The following is a 27,547-nucleotide window of genomic DNA, read 5'->3' as shown; positions in this document are numbered from 1 at the left end:
AGTTTTTTGAGATGGTGTCTTGCTGTATCGATGGCTGGCCTAGAACTCATCACGTGGACCACACTGTCCTCACATTCATGGTTAATTCTTCTGCCACTGCCTTTCAGATGCTGGAATTATAAGTATGTGATGCCACACCTACACTTTTTTGTTTGTTTGAGACAGAGTTTTTTGTATCTAAGCCTAAATCTTGTTATATAACAAAGAGTGACCTGGAACTTCTGATCCTCTTACCTCTCTACCTCCTAAATGATAGGATTACAAGTGTGTACACCTGACACTTTTTGTTTGCTTGAGATGGGACCTCATATAGCCCTGACTGACCTCAAACTAACTGTGTAGTTGAAGGCAACCCTGAACTTTTTGTCTCTACTTCTGGCATTCTGAATTGTTGTAATGCCTGGATTACAGACCTGTACTGCATGCCCCATTTATGTGGTGCTGGACTAGGCAAGTACTCTACCAATTGAGTTATATTCCCAGCCCAGGAACTTCTTTAAATTAGTTGTATTTTTCTTGGGTTTCTTATTTAAGAACAGATTAACACAATGACAGGTTTCTTGTCTTAGTTACTGTTCTGTTGTAAGGATGCACCACAACCAAGGCAAATCATAAAAGAAGGTGTTTAAGTGGGACCTTGCTTACAATTTCAGAGGGGGGGTTGGGGATTTAGCTCAGTGGTAGAGTGCTTGCCTAGCAAGCACAAGGCCCTGGGTTCGATCCTCAGCTCCACCAAAAAAAAAAAAAAATTATTGGTGAATATGTATGTGCATATACATATGTGGAAATATATGTGTTTAGGTGTACTTCTCTGTGTGCGCACTGTGGAGGCCAGAGGATAATGCTAGGTGTCTTCCTGTTGCTCTTTCTGTTTTCTTGTTTGTTTAGTGTATATGTGTGTGCTTTGTGTGCACGTTCATTTTTCACATTCACAAGTGTGTGGTTGTGTGTGTGCAGGAGCCCATGTGTGCACATGGTTCTGTAGACTTGAAGTAGATATCAAGTGCTTCTCTCAATCATTTCACTTTATATTTTTTTAAAAATATGAATATTGTTGGGAGGGGAGCGGTATAAACAGAAGTTTTGTCCTGCCAGCAACTCCTAAATACCCAGCAGCCATTTCCCAAATAATTGACTTGGAGGCTTAATATTACTTATAAGTGCTAAGCTGGTAGCTCAGGCTTATTACTAACTAGCTCTTACACTTAAATAAACCCATAATCCTCCTCTCTGTCTAGCCACGTGGCTTGGTACCTTTTTTCAGTACAACAGTCTCATCTTGCTTCCTCTGCATCTGGCTGGCGACTCTTGACTCTGCCCTTCTCCTTCCCATCATCCTTAATTTGGTCCCCTTGCCTGTACTTCCTACCTAGCTGCTGGCCAATCAGTGTTTTATTAAACCAATTTGAGTGACAAATCTTTTTTTTTTGTTTTTTGTTTTTTGAGACAGGGTTTCTCTGTAGTTTTGGAGCCTGTCCTGGAACTCGCTTTGTAGACCAGGCTGGCCTCGAACTCACAGAAATCTGCCTGCCTCTGCCTCCCGAGTGCTGGGATTACAGGCATGCTCCACCACCGCCCTGCGAATGACAAGTCTTTACAGTATACAGAGGATTATTTCACAGCAAAGGGGAATATGTGTACATTTGAAGATCAGAGGACAACTTATGGAGTCTGTTCCTTCCCCTCCCCATGTGGGTTCTGGGGATTCAAACTCAGGTTGCCAGGGTTGGTGGCAAGTGCCTTTACCAGTTGATCCATCTCCTCTAGCCCTCTACTTTGAATGAAGGAATGTCTCAAGCCCAGATCTTGCCATTTTGGCTAGTCTTGCTTGCCAGGTTACTCAAGAAAGAAATCCTTCTGGGCTGCGGCAATGAATGCCTTTAATGCCAACACTCAGAAGGTAGAGGCAGGTGGATCACTTGAGTTCGAGGACAGCCAGGGCTACACAGAGAAACCTTGTCTCGAAAAGCCAAAAAAAAAGAAAAAAGAAAAAAGAATTACATTTGTGTTTCTTGTACTGCAATTACAGGGGAGCTGTAATGCCCACCTTGATTTTATATAGGTTCTGGGATCCAAACTGATCATCCACACTTGTGCAGCAAGCACTTTAACCACTGAGTCCTCTCTCCAGCTCTCCTGTCTGTATTCAGCAGCATCCAGGTCTTCCACACTCCCACTAGAATAATCATCAAGCTTTGCTTCCAGCCTTCTGGGACTTACCTAGCTCACAGCTCCACACTCCTCCTCACACCTCCTGCAAAGTTCCAAAGGCCCATAAACTACATTGTCAGGCTTGTGACAGCAAGCCTGTCATTTTTCTGTATTTGTTACATATTCTGTACCAGAATGCCTGAAGGAAACAGCTTAAGGGAGTGTTGCCAGTGAAGTTAGGGTCAGGACTGGGACCCTGGCAAACCTAGGATGCTAGGTTCAGCCACCCTCTTCAGTAGGTGAATTAATACAGACAGGTAATAGTGACAACCAAAAAAGGAGATTTGTTCACTCTGGCCACATTGGGAAGAGAAACAGAGATCCAGTGGCAGCTCCCTCAGCTCCCAAAAGTCCATCTTCTGGGTCCTGTCATGAAGTTTGGTTTTAATAGGAGGCAAGCATTTGCATAACAGAGGTCAGTCTGTATTCTCACCTGTCCTTGGCTCATCCTTGTCTTTACTCCGTCTAATCTGCAAGGTGACAAGTTGCCAGACGATGTCAGATCTCTTCCTGAGAGACGAGTTCTTCCTCCGACTTTAGCGTTTTCCTTCTAGCGTGAGATTCCTGGGGAAATTCCAGTTGAGGGGGGCACTATTATTTTCAGTAGTGAAAAGCAGGACAGACAGAGGTGTCGCGTTAGACTAGTTCATTCTTGGCAGATGGTTACAGAAGGAAGGAGTTGTTCTAGCTCTGGTTCAGGGAATACAGTCTGTCAGTGACAGGGAAGGCATGGTGGTAGAAGTGACTCACATCTGGCCAGCAAGAACTGTGCAGTGAGAAAGCAGAGAACTTGGACCCAAACTGAAACTCGGCTGTCAACCCACAGGGCTGTCCTCCTCTTGTGCCCAAAAGTTCTATGCTCACCACTATCACCAGTTGGAAACCAACTATTTAAATAAACAATAGACACTATTTAAATAGACACTAGAGACACGTCTATTTAATTCATATTCATTATTTGATTTCCTTAATTCATATTTAAACCATAGTGGTTTTATTTGGAGGGAGTTGCACAGTGTCACTCTCAACCTCCTAAGAGTCTCAGACAAAGAGTCTTGGGCCTCCCTCACCAGGGTAGCTAGCAGTCACACTCCTGAGGGCTCATGACCTAAGCACCTCCCAAGGCTCTGTCTCAGAACACCATCACTTGGGGGAGTAGGATTTTAACATGTGTTTGAAGAGACACGTATCTTTAAGACCATAGCACCTGTCTGCTACCTGTTATCTGTAAATGACTGTCTTCGTAGACATTTTTAGGTGAAGTGAGTCGCACAACATATTGTAAAGTGCCGAGTATTCTTACAGTTTACTGTGGACTTTAGTATGCCACCTAACAGGCTGTGGTGCTTAATTTGGTTGTAAATGTGCTTGGATTAAGCCATGCCTAGGAAAACGCTCTAGGTATAAATTTGAGGGCATTTCCATAGAGGATTAACTAAGTGGACGATGCCCCTCCCAGTTCGGGTGGCATTGTTTCTTAGGGTGGTAGGCTGATTTTAAAGGGGGTAAAGAGAAAGCCAGTAACTCAGGTATTCTCCCTGTCTCTAGTTCCTGGCCACCATGATAGGGATACATGCCCTCCAGGTTCATTGGCCCAAACCTCCAAAACTGAACCAAAGTAATTTTCCTTCCCTTAAATTATTTTCCCCAGCTATTTTGTATCAGTGATGAAAATTTAGCAAACACACCATTAAAACCCAGTTTCTTAGCTGGATATGGTCCATCATACCTGTAGTCCCAGCAGTTGGAATGCTGAGGCAGGAGGATTGCTGTAACTTCAAGGCCAGCATTGACTACAGAGTGAAACTCTCTGAACAGCAAAATTAGAAACAAAACCCTTGGTTTTTCCCTGGGTGAAGTACACTACACCCTGTGTTCTGTGAATATCTCAGTGGATTTGAAAATGCAAAGGGGCCCACAGCTTTAATCCTAGCACTGGGAGGCAGAGGCAGGTGGTTCAGGACAGCCTGGTCTACAAGAGTGAGTTCCAGGACAGCCAGGGCTACACAGAGACACCCTCTCGAGCCACCCTCCCCCACCCCCCACCCCCAAAAAGCAAAGTCCTTTGGAAACTAAATTGGTAATCATAATAGCTAGATTTGTCAATTTGACCTAGCAGGAAGAAGGCTGCTATAGCTAATGTCAAGTTTGGTTATGACCCTTCATCTCTTGGTGGGATCCTCAAGAAAATAACTGTTAAGAGGAACCTGAGGAGTTTTTGCATGAGGTGGAAAGGGTAGGAAGGAGGTTAGCGTTGGCCTGGCTGGCTTTGTTGTCTGCCCTGGCTTGCTGGAATGGAGCTAGAGCTGTGCTGATTTTTGTTACGCAGGTGTATGTTTTCATTCTTGTCCTTTATAGCAAACTGGTGTGATCATTAGGTAATAAAAAATGGAACTTAAAGCACAGAACTTGCCATCTTTGATCATTTCCTCCACCTATATAACTCTTTCCCAAGCAGACAGTCTCTTAAGTCTTGGTGTTATGAGAAATTGGCCTATGGGTAACTAAAGTCTTGTTTTATTTTTCCTTGCTATATATTTCCCATGTGACCATGGCCAATGTTTTTATTTTCATTAAGCTTTATTGGCTTCCTTATTGTTGACAGACTTATAAATTTATATCACTCTTCATTTTGAATTCCAGCTTCTTGAATTACTGTTCTTTTTTGTTGGTTTGTTTTTTGTTTTGTTTTATGACAGGGTTTCTCTGTGTAACAGTCCTAGCTGTCCTGGCACTCGCTTTGTAGACCAGGCTGTCCTCCAACAGAGGCGATCCACCTGCGTCTGCTTCCCTAGTGCTGGGATTAAAGGCGTGCACACCACCGCCTGGCTGAAATGCTGTTTTTTGATTCTGTACTATGGTAGATAACATGGTTCACTCTTCATCAATATTAGTCAGTATTTGTTTACTTCTTTTGTACTTTGATCCTGGTAAGTTCAGTATATTCTTTTTCCTCCCAGGTTTTCTGTGCTTCCTGCTGTAGCCTGAAATGCAAACTGCTATACATGGACCGAAAGGAAGCTAGAGTGTGTGTAATCTGTCATTCAGTGCTAATGAATGGTAAGTATTGAAACAGATTGATGCAGTCACTGCTACAGAATAAGAGAATTCTTATGGAAAGTCTCCCTTCCCTGCTTTCTTTACTGTTTGTTCACCTCAAATGCCATAACTAACTGAAAATCTTGAGCTTAATCTCCATGTTTTGAAAGTATGTTAGCATTTCAGGTTTCCCATGTTAAATTTAATGAGTGAATACTAAAGCTGGATAAGTTCTGTGAGGAGAATGAAGTCGTTTGAGAAAATGGTGTCTCTGTCAAATGACTGGAGAGGACTGGGTTGGGGTGCCTTTGACCACATAGCTATAAGATACTAAAATTGAGACAAGGTTCTCCTTCCCAGAACTTTCACAGTACTTTAGAATACATTTTTAATAATACCTGGCTTCATTCAATTTGTTAGAAATAAATATTTTAGCACCAAGTAGAAATTTAGTATCAAATAGAAATATTAGTATTTAGTATCAAGTAGAAATTTGTAGGTTTTTTTTTTTTCCAGTTGCTTCTTCAAAACATTTTTTATGTAGGGAAAAGAATATAGCCAAGGGAAGGAAGATAAAACTTAATCATTGTTCATCTTTTATGGAACTAGAAGTAAATCCATGGACATTTCACTTAAAAAAACAAAAATAGCAAAACCAAAATCCTTGAGTATTCTTGTGGAAAAAATACAGTAAAGCTTACCAGGTGATAGTATTTTCTCTTTGAATGTGTCTTTGTACAGTTGGCAGAACAATTCCAAGTAGACGGTAAACTGGACACCGTTGCTGCCTGTGTCCCAATAGTGGCGTCCTGGAGACTGAAATTTATCTGCTCTTAGATCTTCCTGCTCTGTCTGTCCGCACTGCTCATAGTGATGTTTTCCTGTTGCTGGCTTGTTAACCTATTGCATGTCAGTTAATCTGATCTGTTCTAATATCCTATGATCTACCCAATTTCCTCCCATTTCTGAATTCTTAGAATTTGATGAAACATGAATCATTCTCTACTCTTAAGGATCACTGTTATTCTACTGCTTTCATTTTTGGACACATATCCATAGATAAGAATATACAGCTTAATTGCAATACTTAATACCTCTTTCATTTGATGAGGTCTTCCAACTTGATAGCATTTTTTTTTAACTTGGCATACTAAAGATGAAGGAAATGGCAGAGGATTCATATGGAATCACTTCCTTTTTATTAAGCCCAGGAGGCACCTAGTTTTGCCAGTGTCTTTCCTCTTGCATGGCTTAGCCTGGTCTCTTTCTGAGTATTTAATTTGATGCTTTTCAATGTTCCTCTTTTCCCTTTTTCCTGTTCTCTTCCTCCCTCTTCCTGCCAGAGCTTTCGAATGAGCATAGCTTTTGTTACTAGCCTTAGAGGAAAGAAGTATTCAACATAAATATTCCAAGTCTTTTGGATCATTCTTTGATGTTGAATGAGGGTGTTTTGTTTTTGTTTTTGTCTTTGTTTTAAAGGTATTTTATTAAAAATTGGGTAGTTTCTATTCCTGGGTATATATTACCTGCAACTCAAAACTAAAATTTGATGTCTTTGGTTTCTGTAGCTCCATCCATTCTATTAACTTTTAGAGACAATGTTGATATATGTCAGTTAATAAGATTACAGGTACATAGGCTCTTAATGTATTTGTGATCATACTGGTTGATCACTTATATGATGATTGGCACATTTTCATGTTCAAGTAGGTCCTGTGCTTTTGAGACACATGAAGAATGTGCAGTGGTTTACTGTTGGATACTTTTATACAGGTGGTGGCTATATTAAAGATAAATCACAGCAATACTGAGATGTATACTCCTAAGCTTTAGGCATCTGAATTTTTCAAGTGAGATTTTATCTCAGCTAAAAAGAGCCTGAAGAGCTAAAAATAAGACTAAAACAGTCACACAGTGGAATTATAAATTTTGGTCCCTGCATTAAACCAGAAAATGCCTAAAGGCTATCTGATGTTATATTCCTCCATCTTAAGCAATACATGGTCTCCTTAAAAAAAGGGGGGTGGGGCAAATAAACCTATAGGCCTAGTCCTTAACTAACAGTCTATACCAATAGTCCTGGAGTTATTATTTTTAAATATTGTATCATTTTTTTAATCCAATCAAATAATTTGCTTAGCTAAATGGTCTCTCCTATTGAATAAAACCATCTATCTCCTGAATACCTTCACTAGCTGGAGAGAGACGTACTGGGAATGTTAATGAGGACAAGCTGCATTATTATCCAATATTGTCAAGGTCTTGATGTCCATATTTTGCAATCCATTCACATTGATTGTGTCTGTATTTGCTTTAGCTCAAGCCTGGGAGAACATGATGAGTGCCTCAAGCCAGAGCCCTAACCCTAACAATCCTGCTGAGTACTGTTCTACTATCCCTCCCTTGCAGCAAGCTCAGGCCTCAGGAGCCCTGAGCTCTCCACCTCCCACTGTGATGGTACCTGTGGGAGTTTTAAAGCACCCTGGAACAGAAGGTAGGGGATCATGTGCTCTTCTCTCCTTTTCTTCACCAAGCTCCTCTGAAAGGTGCTGATGTGGCTTTATAGCACCACTCTTTAAATCTCTACAGCTAAGTCTCTTTGGGTGGTTATTAAAGTAGAAGACCGAGATAAGAAATATGTCAAGAGTATATGTGAGCAAGTAAAAAAATACCCTATTGCCAGATATTTAGGAGGGACCTCTGAAAGCATGTCTGTTTCCCCACCACCTTGAGAATGACCTAATTAAACTCCCTATACCTGACAAGAGTGGTAGACTTTGAAACCATCCTAGAAAGTCCTAGATTCAGGCTACTTAAATGTTCTTGGTAGGAGTTTGCCAAGTGGTGAAAATGAGCCTTCTTCCTGCTGACCAAGCCATCCTGCTATTGCTTTCAGGAATAGACACTGCCATATTCTCTTTTTGTGATTAATTTATCCATTATAAAATAAGAAAATATTATCTCATATATAGACCTTTAAATCCAGGACTTTAATTCTGATTATATCATATGATAGGTTATAGTCTCAACTTTGGGGAGTTGTTACTTCCTTCTGATTATGATAGTGTCAGATGAAAGGTACACTATAAATTTAGAAGAATATGAATAATAAAAATAACAATGACATATTTCTTTAAAGTGACCTTGTCAAAATGTTTCCCTTGCTATTTCAGTCTATCTTCTAATTTGATGTCTGTTCCCATAGTGTGCCCCTTTCCCTTGTTAAGTGCTCCTTCCTTTTGAAGATCAGGCCTCTGCTGAGATTGTCGCTCTTCCCACGTCTCCTCTTTCAGATCATCCCTCAGTGGAAAAGCCTTGTATTTTTGTGAGTTCGGGCTTTCTTAAAACCCTTATTCTCTTTGCTTCATTTGTCATTTTGTTGTTCTTTCCCAGTCTCTTGGTTTGAACTGTTCAGGCTGATTTCAAGACTTGGGTTTTAAGGACATTGTTTCATCAAATGCTATTTCCAAGCTTTCCCTGTCCTTCCACTAAAGTGCAAACCAGCACCAGATCAGTCTTTTTTCTCTTCAGTTACATTGAGCCAAAGATCTGGTCAGTTTAAGCTTCAATTCTTACATGTCTGTGCCAACTCTTCCTTTATTAATCCGTGGTTCTTAGTATTCTTCAGAGCATCTTTGCCCATTAGAAGTACCATATCATTTTGCAAGTATTTAATTTCTATGGATCTCATATTTTTAGGAGCTAGGGATTTATTTTGCTAGATTTTTTTTTCCCTGCTATAAATCCATTTTCTGGTTATTTAAAACACTTACCATGGTTTCTGTCAGCAATGCAGAACAGACTATGTAACATAATCATAGCAGTGTCTAAGAATTACTGTATTTTAAAGCAAGACATTTTAAACTTTTGCCAGTAGAAGTAAGGAATATTTAAAGAGGAATTTTTGTTAATCATAACTGTTGTCATTCAGCCACAGTTCTCCTGTATGTAATGGAAGATGATGATAAATAGGGGCCTCCTTGAACCTCTGGAGTTGGTGACCTCTTCTTCTTTGCTATTAGAAACACTATCAGTGTCCCATTGATGCCTGTTTTATTTTCCTGGCCCCTCAAGTGCCTCAGCCCCGAGAGCAGAGGAGAGTTTGGTTTGCTGATGGGATCTTGCCCAACGGAGAAGTTGCTGATGCAGCCAAATTAACCATGAATGGAACTTCCTCTGCAGGAACTCTGGCTGTGTCACATGACCCAGTCAAGCCTGTAACCACCAGTCCTCTGCCAGCAGAGGTAAGAAACCAGAAGGGCACTGAAAGTCACACTGCTTTGCTCAGCGCGGTGCTGTCTGTCTCCTGTCTTAAGTTGAATGACTTCTTGTGAAACCTGTGTTCATTTGTGTCTGTGTGCAAGGAATAAACATGTTAAAATTAGCTGCTCTTGTTTGCTTTATATTTGAAAGGTTTTTTCAGGGGAAAGATTCTCAGATGTGCTCAGGCTGCTGCTGTAGGGAGAGGACAAGCTTAAAAGGTATCAGGATCCCTAGATACGCTGATTTTCAAATCGTGTTCCTGGGGTCTGTAGTGGCCTCTCTGGAGGATTGTGGAGGGAGGGTGGAGCAGTGTGAGACTAGCTGAGGAACTACCCTGTTTGTCTTCAAGCATCTCTCCTTGTTTAACCTGTTGTTTCCTTTTAAGATTTTATAAATGATGCCAAAGTTCAAGTAAGTTGATAAGTCATTTGCCTCCTTGATGAAAGGCTCATACAGCTTACCTGGAGATAATAGCTATTATTACTGTGTCTTCATTTTCATATCTGTAGAAGTCAGTTATAGTTTTGGAACTAATAGGATTTTTTTCCCTTAAGGCCTAATATTCAGAAGCACAGAAACACCACCAGCTCCTTTTTATTTATTTATTTGTTGTTGTTGAGGTATAGAAGATTGGATCTAGGACCTTGTAAATGACAGACAAAAAATTCTATCACTCAGTGATCTACCCAGTTCTTTTGAAATCCTTATTCTGGAATGGAGCTTGCTAAGTTGCCCAGGCTGGACTTGATCTCATTCTCGGCCCAGGCAGGCCTTGAACTTTCCATCTTCCTGCCTCAGCTTCCTGAATATTTGGGGTTACATTCTTGTGCCAGCAGCTCTGACTTTTTCATGTTTAATTAGAGGATAAGAGTCTGAATGCATTTTTATGAAACCTTTAGAGCAGTTTTCCACTCATAGCAAACTGGACAGAGTTCTAAACTGGGCATAGTAATATATGCCTTTAATTCCAGCACTTGGGAGTCAGAGTTCAAAATGAGCTGTCCACATAGTGAGTTCGAGGATAGCCAGAGCTACATAGTAAGACTATGTTTCAAAACAAACAAACAACAAAACAGGAAAATACAGAGATTTCTCACATTCCCCTGTCCTCATATGCTATCCATCATTATCAGTGTCTCTCCCAGAATGAAACAGTCGGTACACTTGGTGAGCCTGCATCGTGATCACCCAGAGACCACAGTTAACATTGGGGTTGGATAAAGTTTGCACTTACAACGTTTCCAGAAAATTGTTACTGTTTTATATTTATATTCAGAAGAACTTGTTCAGATATTTATCTCCATATTATCTGCAGACTTCGTAATAGTTGTAATTGCATGTTGTTAAGATTGACTGTGCTGGGACTGTAGCATAGGGTAAAATGCTTGCCTCTCATGCATAAAGCCCTGGGTTCAATTCCCACCGCCATAACTGAGCATTGTATGGAATACTTATGTTCCCAGCACTTGGTTAGAAGAGATAGGAGGATCAGGAGTTAAAGTCATCCTTAGCTATTAGTGAGTTTGAGGACAGCCTGGGCTAGCAATCCTATCTCAGAAATACAAGAGGCAGCTGGGTATGGTGGTACACACCTTTAATACCAGTACTTGGGAGGCAGAGGCAGATAGACCTTTATGAGTTTGAGGCCAGCCTGGTCTACATAGTGAGTTCCAGGACAGCCAGAGCTACATAGACCAATGTCTCAAAAAAAGAGTAAATTTCAATTTTTTGCCCCAATTCTTACTTACTTTTTTAATTATATTTTACTAAAGACTTATATACACTAATGTTCACAATGATGATTGCTTCTCCTAGGCTGATACTTCTCTATTCTCTGGGAGCATAACTCAGGTTGGAAGTCCTGTTGGAAGTGCAATGAACCTTATTCCTGAAGATGGCCTTCCCCCCATCCTCATCTCCACTGGTGTGAAAGGAGGTGAGTAGACTTCTGTGCGTGAACAGAACAGTTATATGTGCACATGTTGCTTCTGTTTAAGGATGATTGAGTGACAGTCATCCTTCTATCTAACAACAAACGCAACACCCTCAATGCCATGGAAACAGTTGCTGCTGTGACTGTTTGCTAGTGTAGCTGTGCATATGTTTTTTGATATAATCATTTTCAGTCTCTGGAAGGGTATTTCAAAGGTCATCATACGCAAGAGTTGCTTGTGGTTCTAGAGTACAACCTGGTACACTTAGGACATTAATTTAGCTTTGTTTTTGAAGTGTGATGATACCTTCAGAAAGATACATGAGGAGTTAAGTAGCAGTTTGCTGTTAAAAGTGTCTTTTAGCTGGGTGTAGTAGCACAGACTTGTAATATGTTTTAATTATATAACTATACAAAAGTATTTTTCGTTCCAGGTAGAAGACAGTATAGCCAACTGAAGTTAACAGATACAAGCTTTATCAAATCTGACTTACTTTATTAATAAAATAAACCACTCTAATTTCTTATTAAACTAAAATTTATTAAAACAACCCAAATTTGTGCTTAACATAGCAGCCATCTTAACAAAACCGTGCTGTAGGGAATCTTGGTGAGGGTGGAGGTGTAACACAACCCAAGAATGCTACACTAGCTGGGACAGTGGCATTTGGTACAGAACATCAGCATCGGGTCAGCAGACCCTACCAGGCCAGGGTTGCTAATAATAGTTCTATTGCTCTTGTTTCTGATTCCTGCAACCTTATACTTCCTGTCTTTAATCTTTCTTTGTTTGTTGTTGTTTTGAGACAGCATTTCTCTGTGTTGCCCTGGCTGTCCTGGAACTTGTTCTGTAGATCAGGCTGGCCTTGAACTCACAGAGATCGCCTGCCTCTGCCTCCCAGTGCTGAGATTACAGGCATGCCCACTGCCCAGTGTGTCTTTTGCACTGTTGCCTGCATGGATTTACGTGCGCCATGTGCCTGCCCAGTGCCCACAGAAGCCCAAAGAAGGTCTCCTGGAAGTGGAGTTGCTTCAGTTGTGAGCTGCTGTGCGGATGCTGGGAACTGAACCCAGATCTTCTGCAAGAGTTACAGGTGCACTTGAACTCTGAGCCGTCTCTCTGGCCTAAATCATTTATCTTAACATACACAGATCCTTACAACCATCTTTCAGTTCCTCTTGTAACTTCACTTCTAGCACCTTACGTGTTATTTACAGATTATTTTTACACGGCTGTGCTTTTTCCTTTGTTATGGGCAAAACACTCATCCCCTTTGAACTATTTTTAAGTAAATTCTGATCTACTTTTTGTTTGTTATCTTTGTTTTTTTGAGACAGGGTTTCTCCATGTTGTCCTGGCTGTCTTGGAATTCATGCTATAGACCAGGCTGGCCTCAAACCCAGAGATCTGCCTGCCTCTGCCTCCCAAATGCTGAGATTAAAGGCCACCATGACCTGGTTACTTTGGTCTATATTTTTCAAAGTGAGATAACTACTACACCTATTTAAGAGTCACTGTGGCCATTAAATCAGTTTGCACACCTTTGTCTATAGCAAGAGCCTGACAGCAGTCAAGTTAGCATTATTACTTTCTCTCTCCTCAGTTTGAAAGACTTCAGCCTTTCAACTGTCTCAGGATTAGTCTAGGATGCCTACAAAGTAACACCTTGGTATTTTCTCTATTCTGTTATTCTTCTAGACGTGTCTCTATAAACACTTTCCTCATTTACTGGAGATAAACTAAGTCTGATTGTTTCACTTAGACCATGAAGTCATTAGTCTTATGCTTGTAAACGCTGCTCCTCAATGGGGTGCGGAGCGTCCTGTGACAGTTTTATGTGTGTTCTGTGCCATGGACTACAGCTGATCCAGCTAGTTCAGCACTGTTTGGTTGTCACGATCCTTTGCTTCTTTACCAGGACTCCCTAGAGCATGCTTTTGTTAGGAAGGTTGCTCTGTAAGTGAAATTTGGGGTCATTTATTTTGTTTGTTTATTTTGAGACAGGGTCTCACTATGTAGCTCTGGGTAACCTGTAACTCACTACACAGACTAAGGTGGCCTTGAACTCAAAAAGATCCACCTGTCTTTCCCTCCTGATCTGCTGGGATTATTTTTATGTCTTAGTTTAAGAAAGATTGTAATAGTTTACTTTATTATTAAAAGAAGTTGTATTGCTGGGCTCTATTTTGATATTACAATCTCTTCACTAGAATCTTGCAATTATTTATTTATTTATTTTGTTTTTTTGAGACAGAGTTTCTCTGTGTAGCTTTGTGCCTTTCCTGGATCTCGCTCTGTAGACCAGGCTGGCCTCGAACTCACAAAGATCTGCCTGGCTCTGCCTTCCAAGTGCTGGGATTAAAGGCGTGCACCACCACCGCCTGGCACAATTTTTTTATTTTACTGGAATAACTTATTAAAAAATTTAAATCACTTACTATTTTTCTTTCAAATATATATTTTGACTGCTATGAAGGTAAGTATTTTCTACTATATCGAAAAAAAAAAACAGTTTCTATTTCTTTTGATCAGTGAAAATAGGGTTCACTTTTTCATTGTGGCTGTCTATCCCTTAGTGATCTACTTTATGAGATTTGCACTGAAAATTCAATCTTAATTCCTTTCCTTTATCTTCAAGTCAGGTTCTCAATGATTTTTGTTCATAATTTTGACTTTATCCGGAGATGAACACCATTAAGGATGAAGTGGTCAAGAATACAGTATGTGCTTGTGGGCTTAGAAGAGGAACTCACTGAGTCAACTACTTACTTGTCTGTGCTACAGTCTGATGTGTGGCTTACTAATGATTTTCATGCCAGATGTAGTGAGTGCGCATATATTTAGAGGAATTATTTCAAGAAACCAGTTACCTATGATAGTTTTATTTTTTGGTGCATTAAAAAAAGTAATGCTTTGTAAGGGTCAAAAATACAAAATAGTATAAAACAGTATATAGAGTAAAATAATCAGGTTCCTTCTGTACTAATCTCTTGACATTCTTTCCATAGGAACTCCTAGTTTATAACCACCTTTTAATGTATTTTGGATTATTTTAAATGTTGATCTTAAAATATTTATTCTGTGAAATTTTTGTTATAACAGTTGAGCATTTTTGTTAGATAAAGAGGTGGGGCAGACTGAAACAAACGATCTGGGGGGAAGGTTTATGCATAGGACAGCCATGCTTTCATTGCAGCCAGAGTAAAAGGAAGCCGTGAGACAGTGGGTACCAAGTCACCTGTTGTAAATCAAATGCTTGTCTCTTACCTGTGACTAATCAGCCCATTCTCCACTAGATTGCTTCCTCAATTTGTCCCTTTAACTAGTCCACTACCATGTTTTCTCTCTTACAGACTATGCTGTGGAGGAGAGACCATCACAGATTTCAGTCATGCAGCAACTGGAGGATGGTGGCCCTGACCCACTCGTCTTTGTTTTAAATGCAAATTTATTGTCAATGGTTAAGATTGTAAATTGTAAGTTAGAATTTTTTAACTAAAAATAATTTAAACACATAACTTTTAAAGTTTTCATATTCTTTATACAAAAGTACTTGTCTTAAGTTGACTTAGAAACCTTTGTACTGCTTCATTAGACATCCTCCATTGATGAAATGGAGCTTTCTGGCTTAGTTAATAATTATACCTTTATATGTTTGGCCCATTGTTAATGTCATCCACTTTTCCTTCCAGAATCGCATTTAAGTATAATGTTGCTTGACATTTCAATTTACACATCTAGTTTATAAATTACAATTAGAGATTAGCACTCTCTACAAATAGAGAGTTCTCCATCCAAGGGCAGAAACCATCCTGTGCTTTTACCTAGTATAGTATCTTACCCACAAAAGTTACCCATTAAATGATTATGTGAAGAAGAGAGAAAGAGACAGACAGAGACGCAGAGAGAAACAGAGAGAGAGAGCGAGAGAGAGAGAGCACTAGCCTACAAGTCCTGAAGCACCTTAAAATAGTGGATTAATTGGAGGGTTAGGGAGCTGTCTTAGTTGGTAAAGTGTTTTCTGTGAAAGCATGAAAACCTGAGTTTGATCCCAGTGGGTGGGTGCGCGCGCGCGCGCGCGCACACACACACACACACACACACACACACACACACACACACACACACACAGGAAGAGGAGGAGGAGCCAGATGCAGCAGCATGTGTCTGCAATCCCCAGCATTGGAGAAGCAGATATGAGGACCTCTAGGACTTCCTGTCAGTCCAGTCCAGCTGAATTGGCAAGCTTTATCTTCACTGAGGTAACCTATCTCAGAAATGAGGTGGGAAACATTTGAAGACATCCAGCATCCCTCTGAGGCACATGAACATGTGCACACACACACACATGAATAGGACTTAGTTCTTCCTAATTAGGTAAACAAAGTAGTAATTTTCATACAAAAAGAATGGGCTCTCTTACTAGTTTTGATGCACATAGTGGTATTTAATCATTTTATTGAATTCATTTGGGAATCCTGTTGTTAGGGTGCAAATGATAACATGTCAAGGATGGGATATTTTTTGCTGCATATGGCTTGTGGCTTCTTGGGACCCTTTCTAACCTAAAGTGAAGACGTAGAAGTAGTCTAGACAAGTCATGCTTTGTATAGTGTAAAACCAGGTGAAGTCGTCTTCTGATTATCTAGTACTTTCTCTCAGAAAGGATTATAATTAAACTAGCTAGTACACTAAAATGTGTTTTCTTTTGGCCACAACCTGAAGTCAAAGCTAAAATACTGGATTTTATTCTTTTTGTTCCTAGTCTTATATAAATAATGAAAAGTGATTTTTGTGTGTGGGTATGGTGTGCATATGGGTGAACACACCCATGCATGTACCTATGGACAGCAGAGCAGAGGTCAATGTAAGGCCTTTCTCTGTATTGCTGTTCACGGTAGTTTTTGAGAGAAGGCCGTTCACTAAGCCTGGAGCTCACCAGTGAGCCTCGGGGAACCTTCTGTACTGAGGTTACAGGCAAGTGCTGTCATGGCCAGCTTTTATGTGAGTGCTGGGGATCTGAACTCAGGTCCTCATGCTGTGCAGCAAGCACTTTACTCACTGATCCTTCTCTAGCCCCTGGAAAAATTTTTTTTTTTTTTTTTTTTTTTTAAGTAGTAACATGGAGGACTGTATCTTTGCTGTCTATTTAAATGTATTTTCTTTTTCTGTTATTTATTTTAACTTCCTTCCAATTATTTTTCTAAGTGTTGAGAAAAATAACAAAAAAATAAACAAGGCACTGACATGTTTTATTTTCTACAGTGATTCTTTGGCTCATGTAGTGACCATTTAAAGTTGAATTATATGGGCTTTTGCCATCTTTCATTTTTTGCTGTATTATAACAAATTTCTGAGCATCTTTTTTAGGTCAATGATTGAGAAGAATGTCTATATTTTTATTTCACCTATAGATGTGAACAGGAAGTGCTGGTGTTTCACAACCAAGGGAATGCATGCTGTGGGTCAGTCTGAGATAGTTATTTTGCTACAGTGTCTTCCAGATGAAAAGTGTTTGCCAAAGGACATCTTTAATCACTTTGTACAACTTTATCGGGATGCATTGGCAGGTAGGAATGCTATAGAACTTTGCACCATTAGTAGATAATAAAAATTTTGGGGCTGGGTGATGGTGGCACATACCTTTAATCCCAGCTCTTGGGACGCAGAGGCAGGTGGATCTCTGTGAGTTCGAGGCCAGCCTGGGCTGCAGAGTGAGTTCCAGGAAAGGCACAAAACTACACAAAGAAACTCTGTCTCGAAAAACCAAACAAAAAAATAAATAAAAAAATTTGAACTCAGATGTACAACAGTCATATTAGATATGGAAACCTGGCATTGAACTTTTATATTTTCTAACAGTGCTGGGAACTGACCACAGGTCCTTATGTGTGCTAGGCAAACACTCTACCACTGAACTACATCCCAGCTCTTGGACTTTGATATTAGTGGCAAGCTAGAACTTGTCATAGTCTGAGAAAATTATGTATTTTATTACTTACTGTGGTTCTCTTTATTTTATAAAAGGTAGATTTAGAATTATAAAAAGTTTGTTGACACTGGATGAAGAATATTGTTATGATGATGAAGAATGTTATGATACTGTGGGTCATAACATTGGTATCTAGTAGAAAGAAGCATAATAATAACTCAATCATTATATCATCTAGTTATCAATATTTATACAATCACAGTATAAAACTTGAATATTTATATTTTTAGAATTAATTAGCTTATATGGTTTGGAAAAAGTTGTATTATTAACTATGCAATGTACAAGTAGAGGCACACTTCTAAAAACTAGACAAGGTTAAGGATATTAATTAAAGGAAATACTAAAATTGAGAGAGAAATAATTTTATTTGACCCAGCATGGTGGTTTATGCCTGTAGTTCTAGCTAGTACTCGGAAGGCTGATGCAGGAGGATTTGAGTTCAAGACCAATCTGAACTAATTTTTATTTATAATAACAGAAAGTCAGTAAATACTATCTACAGTTGATAGAGAACTAATACTATAAATGTACAGACCAAAACAAATAGTAAGAGGTTTTTGTTGTTGTTTTGAGACAATGTCTCATTGTGTAGCCATGCTGACCTGGAACTTACTGTGTATACCAGGTAGGCCTTATCTCACAGAGATCCTTCTGCCTCTGCCTCCTGAGTGCTGGGATGAGATTTTTTTTTAAGGGTTTATTTTTATTCTGTGTATACATGTGTGTCCATGAAAGTGGGAGCAGGTGCCTGTGGAGGCCAAATGAGGGCATCGGATCCCTTGGAGCTAGAATTACAGGTGGTGGTGAGCTGCCTGACATGGGTGCTGGGAACCAGACTAGGGTCCTCCAGAAAAACAGAAGGTGTGCTGTATCACCGCGCCATCTCTCCAGCTCTAAAAGAGATTTTTTTTTCCCCTAAAGAGGATTCTTACATTTTTGATTGTGAGCCTAGCCTTTAATGGCTGAGCCATCTCTCCAGCCCCCCCAAAGGATCTTTAAGGCAAATGTGGTTGCACACTTCTTTAATCCTAGCACCCAGTAGGCTAAGGCAGGAGGATGGTGAGTTCCAAACTAACCTGGGATACATAGTGAGACTCCCATCTCAAATAAAAAAATAGAAAAGAGAGATTGTCCTGAGGAACAGGAGTTGGAGAGGGAAGTTAGAGTGGCTAATATGAAACTGTCTTCATGTATTAGCTGATAGTATTTCATAAAGATAGGGAACCATGAAGTATTCATGCTTTCTTTTTTTAATTTCCTATTCGGTGTATATATCATGTGTGAGTGTGGTGTGCATGTGCTGCAGCATGCGTATGGAGGCCAAAGGACAACTTTGTGGAGTCGAATCTCTCCTTTCACGTTTATGTATGGGTCCTGAGGACCAAACTGGGGTTATCCGGCTTGAGTGGCAAGAACTTTACCCACTGGACTATCCACTGCCATATGGTCTTAACTTTGCAATTCCCTTTGTGAGATTTTTAGCTAAAGATGTTATCTAAAATGTAAACTACACCTTGGTATGTGAAGTTCTTTTTGAAACATTGCCTAAATTTTACACAGAAAATAGAAACAATGAAAATACCCAGGCATAGGTAAAAACTTTAACTGTTATATTATGTGTATGCTTCTTTTTAAGAACTTCTAATATAGCTAAAAGTTACATAAAAGGGGGCTTAATTATGATGGCTCAGTGATTGCAAGTACTTCCTGCTTTTACAGAGGACCCAGGTTCAGTTCCTAGCACCTATATAGTGGCTCGTAGTCAGGCCAACTCCAGTTCTAGGGGATCTGATACCCTCTTCTGACCTCCTTGGGTTCCTGTGCACATATGGCACATGTGAAACATTTATCTAATTATTCTTTATCAATAAATCTCAGGAGTCAGATATTGGGGTAAGAACCTGAATGATCAAAGGCGTGCCTGAGAAGTAACCAGTGACCTCCCTCCCTGTCTCTTGTCCTCCATCCCATAAGGGTGAAACTTTCCCCAAGCCACACCCTACTACTTCTTGTGTCTCTCTAGCTGTCCTTGGTCCTCCAAAACCTCTATGGCTAATTTTGGTCAGCTAGTAGATAGCTCCACCCTCTTATTCAAAGCAAATTTTATTGGTAGTCTCAGGAGCATCGGAGTGTGATCAAAATATCCCACAACATGTGCATATACTCAGGCATATACATATACATATAAAATAAATATTTAGATGGTTGGATGTGGTAGCTCACATCTTTAAAACCTGCACTTGGGAGACAGGTAGGTGGATCTCTGTAAGTTTGAGGCCAATCTCGTCTATAGAGTGAGTTCCAGGACAGCCAGAGCTGCGTATGAGAGCCTATCTCAAAACAACAAGGAATCAACCTCCATGAATCTGGTATACTTAAGCAAATGTGGTATGTTCATAGGTAGCAATACCGCTCAATAGTAAAAATGAACATACTGCTAATACCTTCAAGAGCATAGATGTCTCTCCTAGATCTGTGTGAAGCCACAGAAGCAAGGCTCCTAAAATACATGCTGGTTGTTGTTGATGTTTGTTTGGTTGGTTTTTTTTAAATTAGTTTCTAGAGCAAGCAAAATTATTGTGTGGTGATAGAAATCAGATTAGTGCTTCCCTGAAGTGAGGTAAGAGTCCAGTTATTAGGGTTTATGTTTTACTTTTGACTGGAATGAATAGTAGTTACATGAGCATATACATTTATTTATTAAAATTTATGAAACAGCCAATATGGTGGCATGCACCTGTACTCATATTGTTTGGTAGATGGAAAGCAGTTTGCAGCTGTGTGAGACCCTATATCAAAAATAAAACAATGACAACAGCCGGGCGTTGGTGGCGCATGCCTTTAATCCCAGCACTCAGGAGGCAGAGCCAGGCGGAACTCTGTGAGTTCGAGGCCAGCCTGGTCTATAGAGCGAGAGCCTGGAAAGGCTCAAAGCTACACATCTAGTATCCTCCAATGAGTGAGTACATACCATGTTTGTCCTTCTGAGTCTGGGTTACCTCACTCAGGATGATTTTTTTCTAAATCCATCCATTTGCCTGCAAACCTCATGATGTCATTGTTTTTCTCTGCTGAGTAGTACTCCATTGTGTATATGTACCATATTTTCTTTATCCATTCTTCAGTTGAAGGGCATCTGGGTTGTTTCCAGGTTCTGGCTATTACAAACAAAGCTGATACAAACATAGCTGAGCAAATGCCCTTGTGCTATGATTGAGCATTCCTTGGGTATATGCCCAAGAGTGCTATAGCTGGGTCTTGGGGGAGATGGATTCCCAATTTTCTAAGGAAGCGCCATATTGATTTCCAAAGTGGCTGTACAAGCTTGCATTCCCACCAGCAGTGGAGGAGAGTTCCCCTTGCTCTACATCCTCTCCAGCATAAGCTGTCTTCTGTGCTTTTGATCTTAGCCATTCTGACAGGTATAAGGTGGTATCTCAGAGTCGTTTTGATTTGCATTTCCCGGATAATTAGGGATGTTGAGCAATTCCTTAAATGTCTTTCAGCCATTTGAACTTCCTCTGTGGAGAATTCTCTGTTTAGTTCTATAGCCCATTTCTTAATTGGACTGTTGGGCATTTTGATGTCTAATTTCTTGAGTTCTTTATATATTCTGGATATTAACCCTCGGTCAGAGGTGGGGTTGGTGAAGACCTTTTCCCATTCTGTAGGCTGTCGCTTTGTCTTGTTGACCATGTCCTTTGCTCTACAAAAGCTTCTCAGTTTCAACAGGTCCCATTGATTGATTGTTTCTCTCAGTGTCTGTGCTACTGGTGTTATATTTAGAAAGTGATCTCCAGTGCCAGTGTGTTCAAGACTACATCCTACTTTCCCTACTATCAGGTTCAGAGTAGCTGGATTTATGTTGAGGTCTTTGATCCACTTGGATTTAAGTTTTGTGCACGGTGACAGATATGGATCTATTTATAGCCTTTTACACATTGACATCCAGTTATGCCAGCACCATTTGTTGAAGATGCTTTCTTTTTTCCATTGTACATTTTTGGCTTCTTTGTCAAAAATTATATGTTCATAGGTGTGCGGGTTAATGTCAGGGTCTTCAATTCAATCCCATTGGTCCACATGTCGGTTTTTATGCCAGTACCAAGCTGTTTTTATTACAGTAGCTCTTTAGTAGAGCTTGAGGTCAGGGATTGTGATGCCTCCAGAGGTTGTTTTATTATACAGGATTCTTTTGGCTATCCTGGGTTTTTTTGTTTTTCCATATGAAGTTGAGTATTATTCTTTCCAGATCTGTGAAGAATTGTGTTGGTAATTTGATGGGAATTGGGTTGAATCTGTAGATTGCTTTTGGTAAGATCGCCATTTTTACTATGTTAATCCTGTCTATCCATGAGCATGGGAGATCTTTCCATTTTCTGACATCTTCAATTTCTTTTTTCAGGGACTTAAAGTTCTTGTCATATAGGTCCTTCACATGCTTAGTTAGTGTAACCCCAAGGTATTTTATATCCTTTGTGGCTATTGTAAAGGGTGATGTATCTCTGATTTCCTTCTCAGCCTGTTTGTCTACTGTATATAGAAGGGCTACTGATTTTTTTGAGTTGATCTTGTATCCTGCAATGTTGCTGAAGGTTTTTATTAGCTGTATCAGTTCCTTGGTTGAATTTTTGGGGTCACTCATGTATACTATCATGTCATCTGCAAATAGGGAAAGCTTGACTTCTTCCTTTCCAATTTGTATCCCCTTAATCTCTTTATGTTGTCTTATAGCTCTGGCTAGAAGAACTTCAAGTACTATATTGAATAAGTAGGGGGAGAGGGAACAGCCTTGCCTTGTTCCTGATTTTAGTGGTATTGCTTTGAGTTTCTCTCCATTTAATTTGATGTTGGCTGTTGGCTTGCTGTAGATTGCCTTTATTATGTTTAGGTATGTTCCCTGTATTCCTGATCACTCCAAGACCTTTATCATGAAGGGGTGTTGGATTTTGTCAAATGCCTTTTCTGCATCTAGTGAGATGATCATGTGTTTTTTTTCCTTGAGTTTGTTTATATGGTGTATTACATTGACGGACTTTCATATGTTGAACCACCCTTGCATCCCTGGGATGAAGCCTACTTGATCATGGTGGATAATTGTTTTGATGTGTTCTTGGAGTCTGTTTGCCAGAATTTTATTGAGTATTTTTGCATCAATGTTCATGAGGGAGATCAGTCTGTAGTTCTTTGTTGCATCTTTGTTTGTTTAGGAATCAGGGTAATTGTAGCCTCATAGAAGGAGTTTGGTAATATACCTTCTGCTTCTATTGTGTAGAACAATTTAAAGAGTATTGGTATTAAGTCTTCTTTGAAGATCTGGTAGAATTCTGCAGTGAAACCATCAGGTCCAGGGCTTTTTTTGGTTGGGAGACTTTTAATGACTGATTCTATTTCCTTAGGGGTTATTGAACTATTTAAATGGTTTATCTGGTCTTGATTTAACTTAGATATGTGGTACCTATCCAGAAAATTATCCATTTCCTTTAGATTTTCCAGTTTTGTGGAGTAGAGGTTTTTGAAGTATGACCTGATGATTCTCTGGATTTCCTCATTGTCTTTTGTTATGTCCCCCTTTTCATTTCTGATTTTGTTAATTTGGATGCTCTCTCTCTGTCTTTTGGTTAGTTTGGATAAGGGCTTGTCTATCTTGTTGATCTTCTCAAAGAACCAACTCTTTGTTTCATTAATCCTTTGTATTGTTCTCTTTATTTCTATTTTATTGATTTCAGCTCTCAATTTGATAATTTCCTGGTGTCTGTTCCTCCTGGGAGACTTTGCTTCTTCCTGTTCAAGGGCTTTCAGGTGTGCTGTCAAGTCACTAGCATGAGATTTCTCCAGCTTCTTTATGTGGGCATTCAGTGCTATAAATTTCCCTCTTAGCACTGCTTTCATAGTATCCCATAAGTTTGGGTATGTGGTGTATTCATTTTCATTGATCTCTAGGAACTCTTTAATTTCTTTCTTTATTTCTTCCTTAACCCATTGGTGATTCAGTTGAGCATTATTCAGTTTCCATGAGATTGTAGGATTTCTGTAGTTTTTGTTGTTGTTGAAATCTAACTTTAAACCATGGTGGTCTGATAGAACACAGGAGGTTATTTCAATTGTTTTGCATCTGTTGAGATTTGCTTTGTGGCCAAGTATGTGGTCGATTTTAGAGAAGGTTCCATGGGGTGCTGAGAAGAAGGTATATTCTTTTTTATTTGGGTGGAATGTTCTGTAGATATTGATTAAGTCCATTTGAGCCATAACATCAGTTAAGTCCATTATGTCTCTGTTAAGTTTCAATTTGGCTGATCTGTCCAGAGGTGAAAGTGGGGTGTTGAAGTCTCCCACTATTAACTTGTGGTGTTTTATATGTGATTTAAGCTTTAGTAATGTTTCTTTTACATATGTGGGTGCCCTTGTGTTTGGGGCATAAATGTTCAGAATTGAAACTTCATCTTGGTGGATCTTTCCTGCGATGAGTATGTAATGTCCTTCATCATCTCTTTTGATTGATTTTAGTTTGAAGTCTATTTTGCTGGATATTAGGATGGCTACACCAGCTTGCTTCTTAAGACCATTTGATTGGAAAGTCTTTTCCCAGCCTTTTATTCTTAGGAGGTGTCTGTCTTTGAATTTGGGGTGTGTTTCTTGTATGCAGCAGAAAGATGGGTCCTGCTTTCATATCCATTCTGTTTGTCTGTGTCTTTTTATAGGTGAATTAAGTCCATTGATATTAAGGGAGATTAATAACCAGTGATTGTTCGTTCCTGTTGTTATTTTTATTTTTTGGTGATAATGTGTGTGTACTTCTCTTTGGGGTTTACTGCTGTGGTGTTATCTATTGCCTGTGTTTTCATGGGTGTATCTGCCTTCCTTAGGTTGGAATTTTCCTTCTAGTGCTTTCTGTAGGGCTGGGTTTGTGGATAAGTATTGTTTAAATCTGGTTTTGTCTTGGAAGGTTTTGTTCACTCCATCTATGATGATTGAAAGTTTTGCTGGATGTATTAGTCTAGGCTGGCATCATGGTCTCTTAGTGTCTGCATTATATCTGTCCAGGTCCTTCTGGCTTTCAAAGTCTCCATCGAGAAATCGGGTGTTATTCTGATGGATTTGCCTTTGTAAGTCACTTGGCCTTTTTCCTTTGCTGCCCTTAATATTCTTTATTTATTCTGTACGTTTAGTTGCTTAATTATTATGTGGCGTGGGGACTTTTTTGGGGGGGTCTAGTCTGTTTGGTGTTCTATAGGCTTCTTGTATCTTCATAGGCATTTCCTTCTTTAAGTTGGGAAAGTTTTCTTCTATGACCTTGTTAAATATATTTTCTGTACCTTTGAGTTGGTATACTTCTCCTTCCTTTATCCCTATTATTCGTAGGTTTAGTCTTTTCATGGTGTCCCAAGTTTCTTGGACATTTTGGGTCATGACTTTGTTGGTTTTAGTGTTTTCTTTGACTGATGAATCTATTTCTTCTACTGTATCTTCAACACCAGAGATCCTCTCTTCCATCTCTTGCATTCTGTTGGTTATACTTGCCTCTGAAGTTCCTGTTTGTTTACTCAGATTTTCTATTTCCAGTATTCCTTCTGCTAGTGTCTTCTTCATTTTTTCTATTTCCCTTTTCAGGTCTTGGATTGTCTCCCTTGCTTTTTCATGATTTTCATTCAAGGATTTATTGTTTTCTTCTGCTTTAATTGTCCTTTCCTCTAGTTTTTTATAGCATTCTTCCCATTTTTTGTTTGTCTGTTCCTCTATTTTTGATTTCTTCTATATAAGGCTCTAGCCTCTTCATGATGTTACTTATAAGGTTGTCTTCTCCTCCTCCTCCTCCTCCTCCTCCTCCTCCTCCTCCTCCTCCTCCTCCTCCTCCCATTCTGTGATGTTCAGGTCTAGCTGTTGGAGAAGGGCTAGATTCTGGTGATGCTGTATTGACCTCCTCCTCCTCCTCCTCCTCCTCCTCCTCCTCCTCCTCCTCCTCCTCCTCCAGGTCTAGCTGTTGGAGAAGGGCTAGGTTCTGGTGATGCTGTATTGACGACCTCCTCCTCCTCCTCCTCCTCCTCCTCCTCCTCCTCCTCCTCCTTCTTCTCCTTCTTCCATTCTGTGATGTTCAGGTCTAGCTGTTGGAGAAGGGCTAGGTTCTGGTGATGCTGTATTGCTCTTTATTTTGTTGGATGTACTTCTGCCTTGATGTCTGCCCATCTCCTCTTGTGTTCGTTCTTGGTCTTATCAGTGTACTTGGTCCAGAGAGAGTTGACAGATTTAGGGAGCCTCTCTCTGGTCCAGATGGAAGCTCTGGGCCAGATGGGAGCGCTGGTCCAGATGAGAGTGCTGGCCGGATAGGAGCTGGGGGGTGGGACTCTGAGTCCCTAATGTCTCCTTATTTTGTCCAGATGGGAGCTCCTCTTGTCCAGATGGGAGTTCCTCTGGTCTCTGGTCCAGATGGGAGTTCCAGGGCAGGATGGAAGCTTGGGGCTGGTCTCTGATTCTCAGGAAGTGGCTGGGGTCTCCAGCAGATGGGTGTGGGGGCAGGGTGTGGAGACTGCAGTGTCTGCCTGCAGTCTTGGAATAGGGGAGCCTTCCCGCAGGGCCCACTGATTGGCAGGAAACTGGGGCCAAGTTGGTCAGGTCCTCCCGGGGTGGCCTGTGTCCAGTGGTGGGACCCAGGCACAGTTGCCTCTCTGACTATATATAACTCAGGCACTCACCTCTGGTCCAGATAGGAGTTCTGGGGTGGATGGAAGCTGGGGGCTGGTCTCTGAGACTCAAGAAGTGGCTGGGGTCTCCAGCAGATGGGTGTGGGGGCAGGGTGTGGAGACTGCAGTGTCTGCCTGCAGTCTTGGAAAAGGGGAGCCTTCCTGCAGGGCCTGCTGATTGGCAGGAAACTGGGGCCAAGTTGGTCAGGTCCTCCCGGGGTGGCCTGTGTCCAGTGGTGGGACCCAAGGGCAGTTGCCTCTCTAGCTATAACCCCAGGCACTCACCTCTGGTCCAGATGGGAGTTCCAGGGTGGACGGGAGCTGGGGGTTGGTCCTACATTGTAGACTCTTAGCAGCTTCTCTCTTGTGCTGCAGAAACACAGACTGGCCTCAGAGCTGGCGTCCTCACTAACTTCCTTCTCCTAGTCCTGCTTGCTGCCCTTTGCAGTCTCCAGTGAACACTCTCCCTCTCCATTCTTCTTATTTTATGCTCACAGGAAGCCCTAATAAAAATTAGAAAACAAATTATCATTTAACAAATGCCACTCATTTAAAAAATAACCTTCTTGGAGTTGAGGATTTAGCTCAGTGGTAGAGCGCTTGCCTAGTAAGTGCTGGGTTGGGTCCTCAGCTCCAAAAAAAAAAAAAAAGGAAAAATAATAACCTCAGGCTAGAGAGATAGCTCAGTCCATTGAGCGATTTCTTTTATCTACCTGTTTGTCTGTCTGTCTGTCTATCTATCTACCTATCTATCTATTATGTATACAGCATGTGACTGCAGGCCGGAAGAGGGCACCAGATCTCATTACAGATGGTTGTGAGCCACCATGTGGTTGCTGGGAATTGAACTCAGGATCTCTGGAAGAGCAGCCAGTGCTCTTAACCTCTGAGCCATCTCTCCAGCCCCCATTGAATGATTTCTATGCAAGTATGAAGACCTGAAATTAATCCCCAGCACCCATGTAAAAGCTGGGTGTAGTAACGTGCTCATAATCCCGGCACTAGGGAGGCAAAGATAGGTGGATTTCTGGGGGGATTACTAGCCAACCACCTTAGACCAATTAGCAATCCCTAGATCCAGTGAAAGAAGTTATCTCAAAAATACAAGGTGAATAATTGCTCCTGAGGAATGACATCCAAGATTGACCTCTAGCCTCCATACAAATGTGCACACATGTGAAAATACATACACAAAATGAAACTTTTGTAAATACAGATTTATCACAGGGGAAGATTGGGAATTCATGTTTGGTTGTGTCAAGCTCAGTTGTGGATAATTATAATTACTTAAAATATGCTTGATACTGTAAGTGAGTATTGCAACTCTGGGGAAAAGGTATCCTGACTGCTTGGGAAGGCAGGCTATACCTAGAGCTGTGGCAAGACAGTTCTGGCAGCTGGAGCTGCAGTGGGACAGCTCAGCTCCT

General features: G+C 40.5%; 1 protein-coding gene across 4 annotated transcripts in view; it reads left to right on the top strand.

The window, feature by feature from the left end:
• Zfyve9 (zinc finger FYVE-type containing 9) overlaps nucleotides 1-27,547 on the top strand; it is a 150,011-nt gene that overhangs the window by 72,374 nt on the left and 50,090 nt on the right. For 3 of the 4 annotated variants that reach the window (XM_036177817.1, XM_036177818.1, XM_036177820.1), the window contains 6 exons: nucleotides 5,172-5,271; nucleotides 7,568-7,744; nucleotides 9,325-9,494; nucleotides 11,329-11,449; nucleotides 14,801-14,923; nucleotides 16,862-17,017. In XM_036177817.1, coding sequence (XP_036033710.1) covers nucleotides 5,172-5,271; nucleotides 7,568-7,744; nucleotides 9,325-9,494; nucleotides 11,329-11,449; nucleotides 14,801-14,923; nucleotides 16,862-17,017 — 847 coding nt within the window. The remainder of the gene's footprint in view (nucleotides 1-5,171; nucleotides 5,272-7,567; nucleotides 7,745-9,324; nucleotides 9,495-11,328; nucleotides 11,450-14,800; nucleotides 14,924-16,861; nucleotides 17,018-27,547) is intronic. The other variant, XM_036177819.1, reaches the window with a different exon arrangement.

This window comes from Onychomys torridus, chromosome 2 (assembly GCF_903995425.1).
Source record: "Onychomys torridus chromosome 2, mOncTor1.1, whole genome shotgun sequence".
NCBI classification, from domain to species: domain Eukaryota; kingdom Metazoa; phylum Chordata; class Mammalia; order Rodentia; family Cricetidae; genus Onychomys; species Onychomys torridus.
This window is presented reverse-complemented; position numbering and strand designations above follow the sequence as displayed.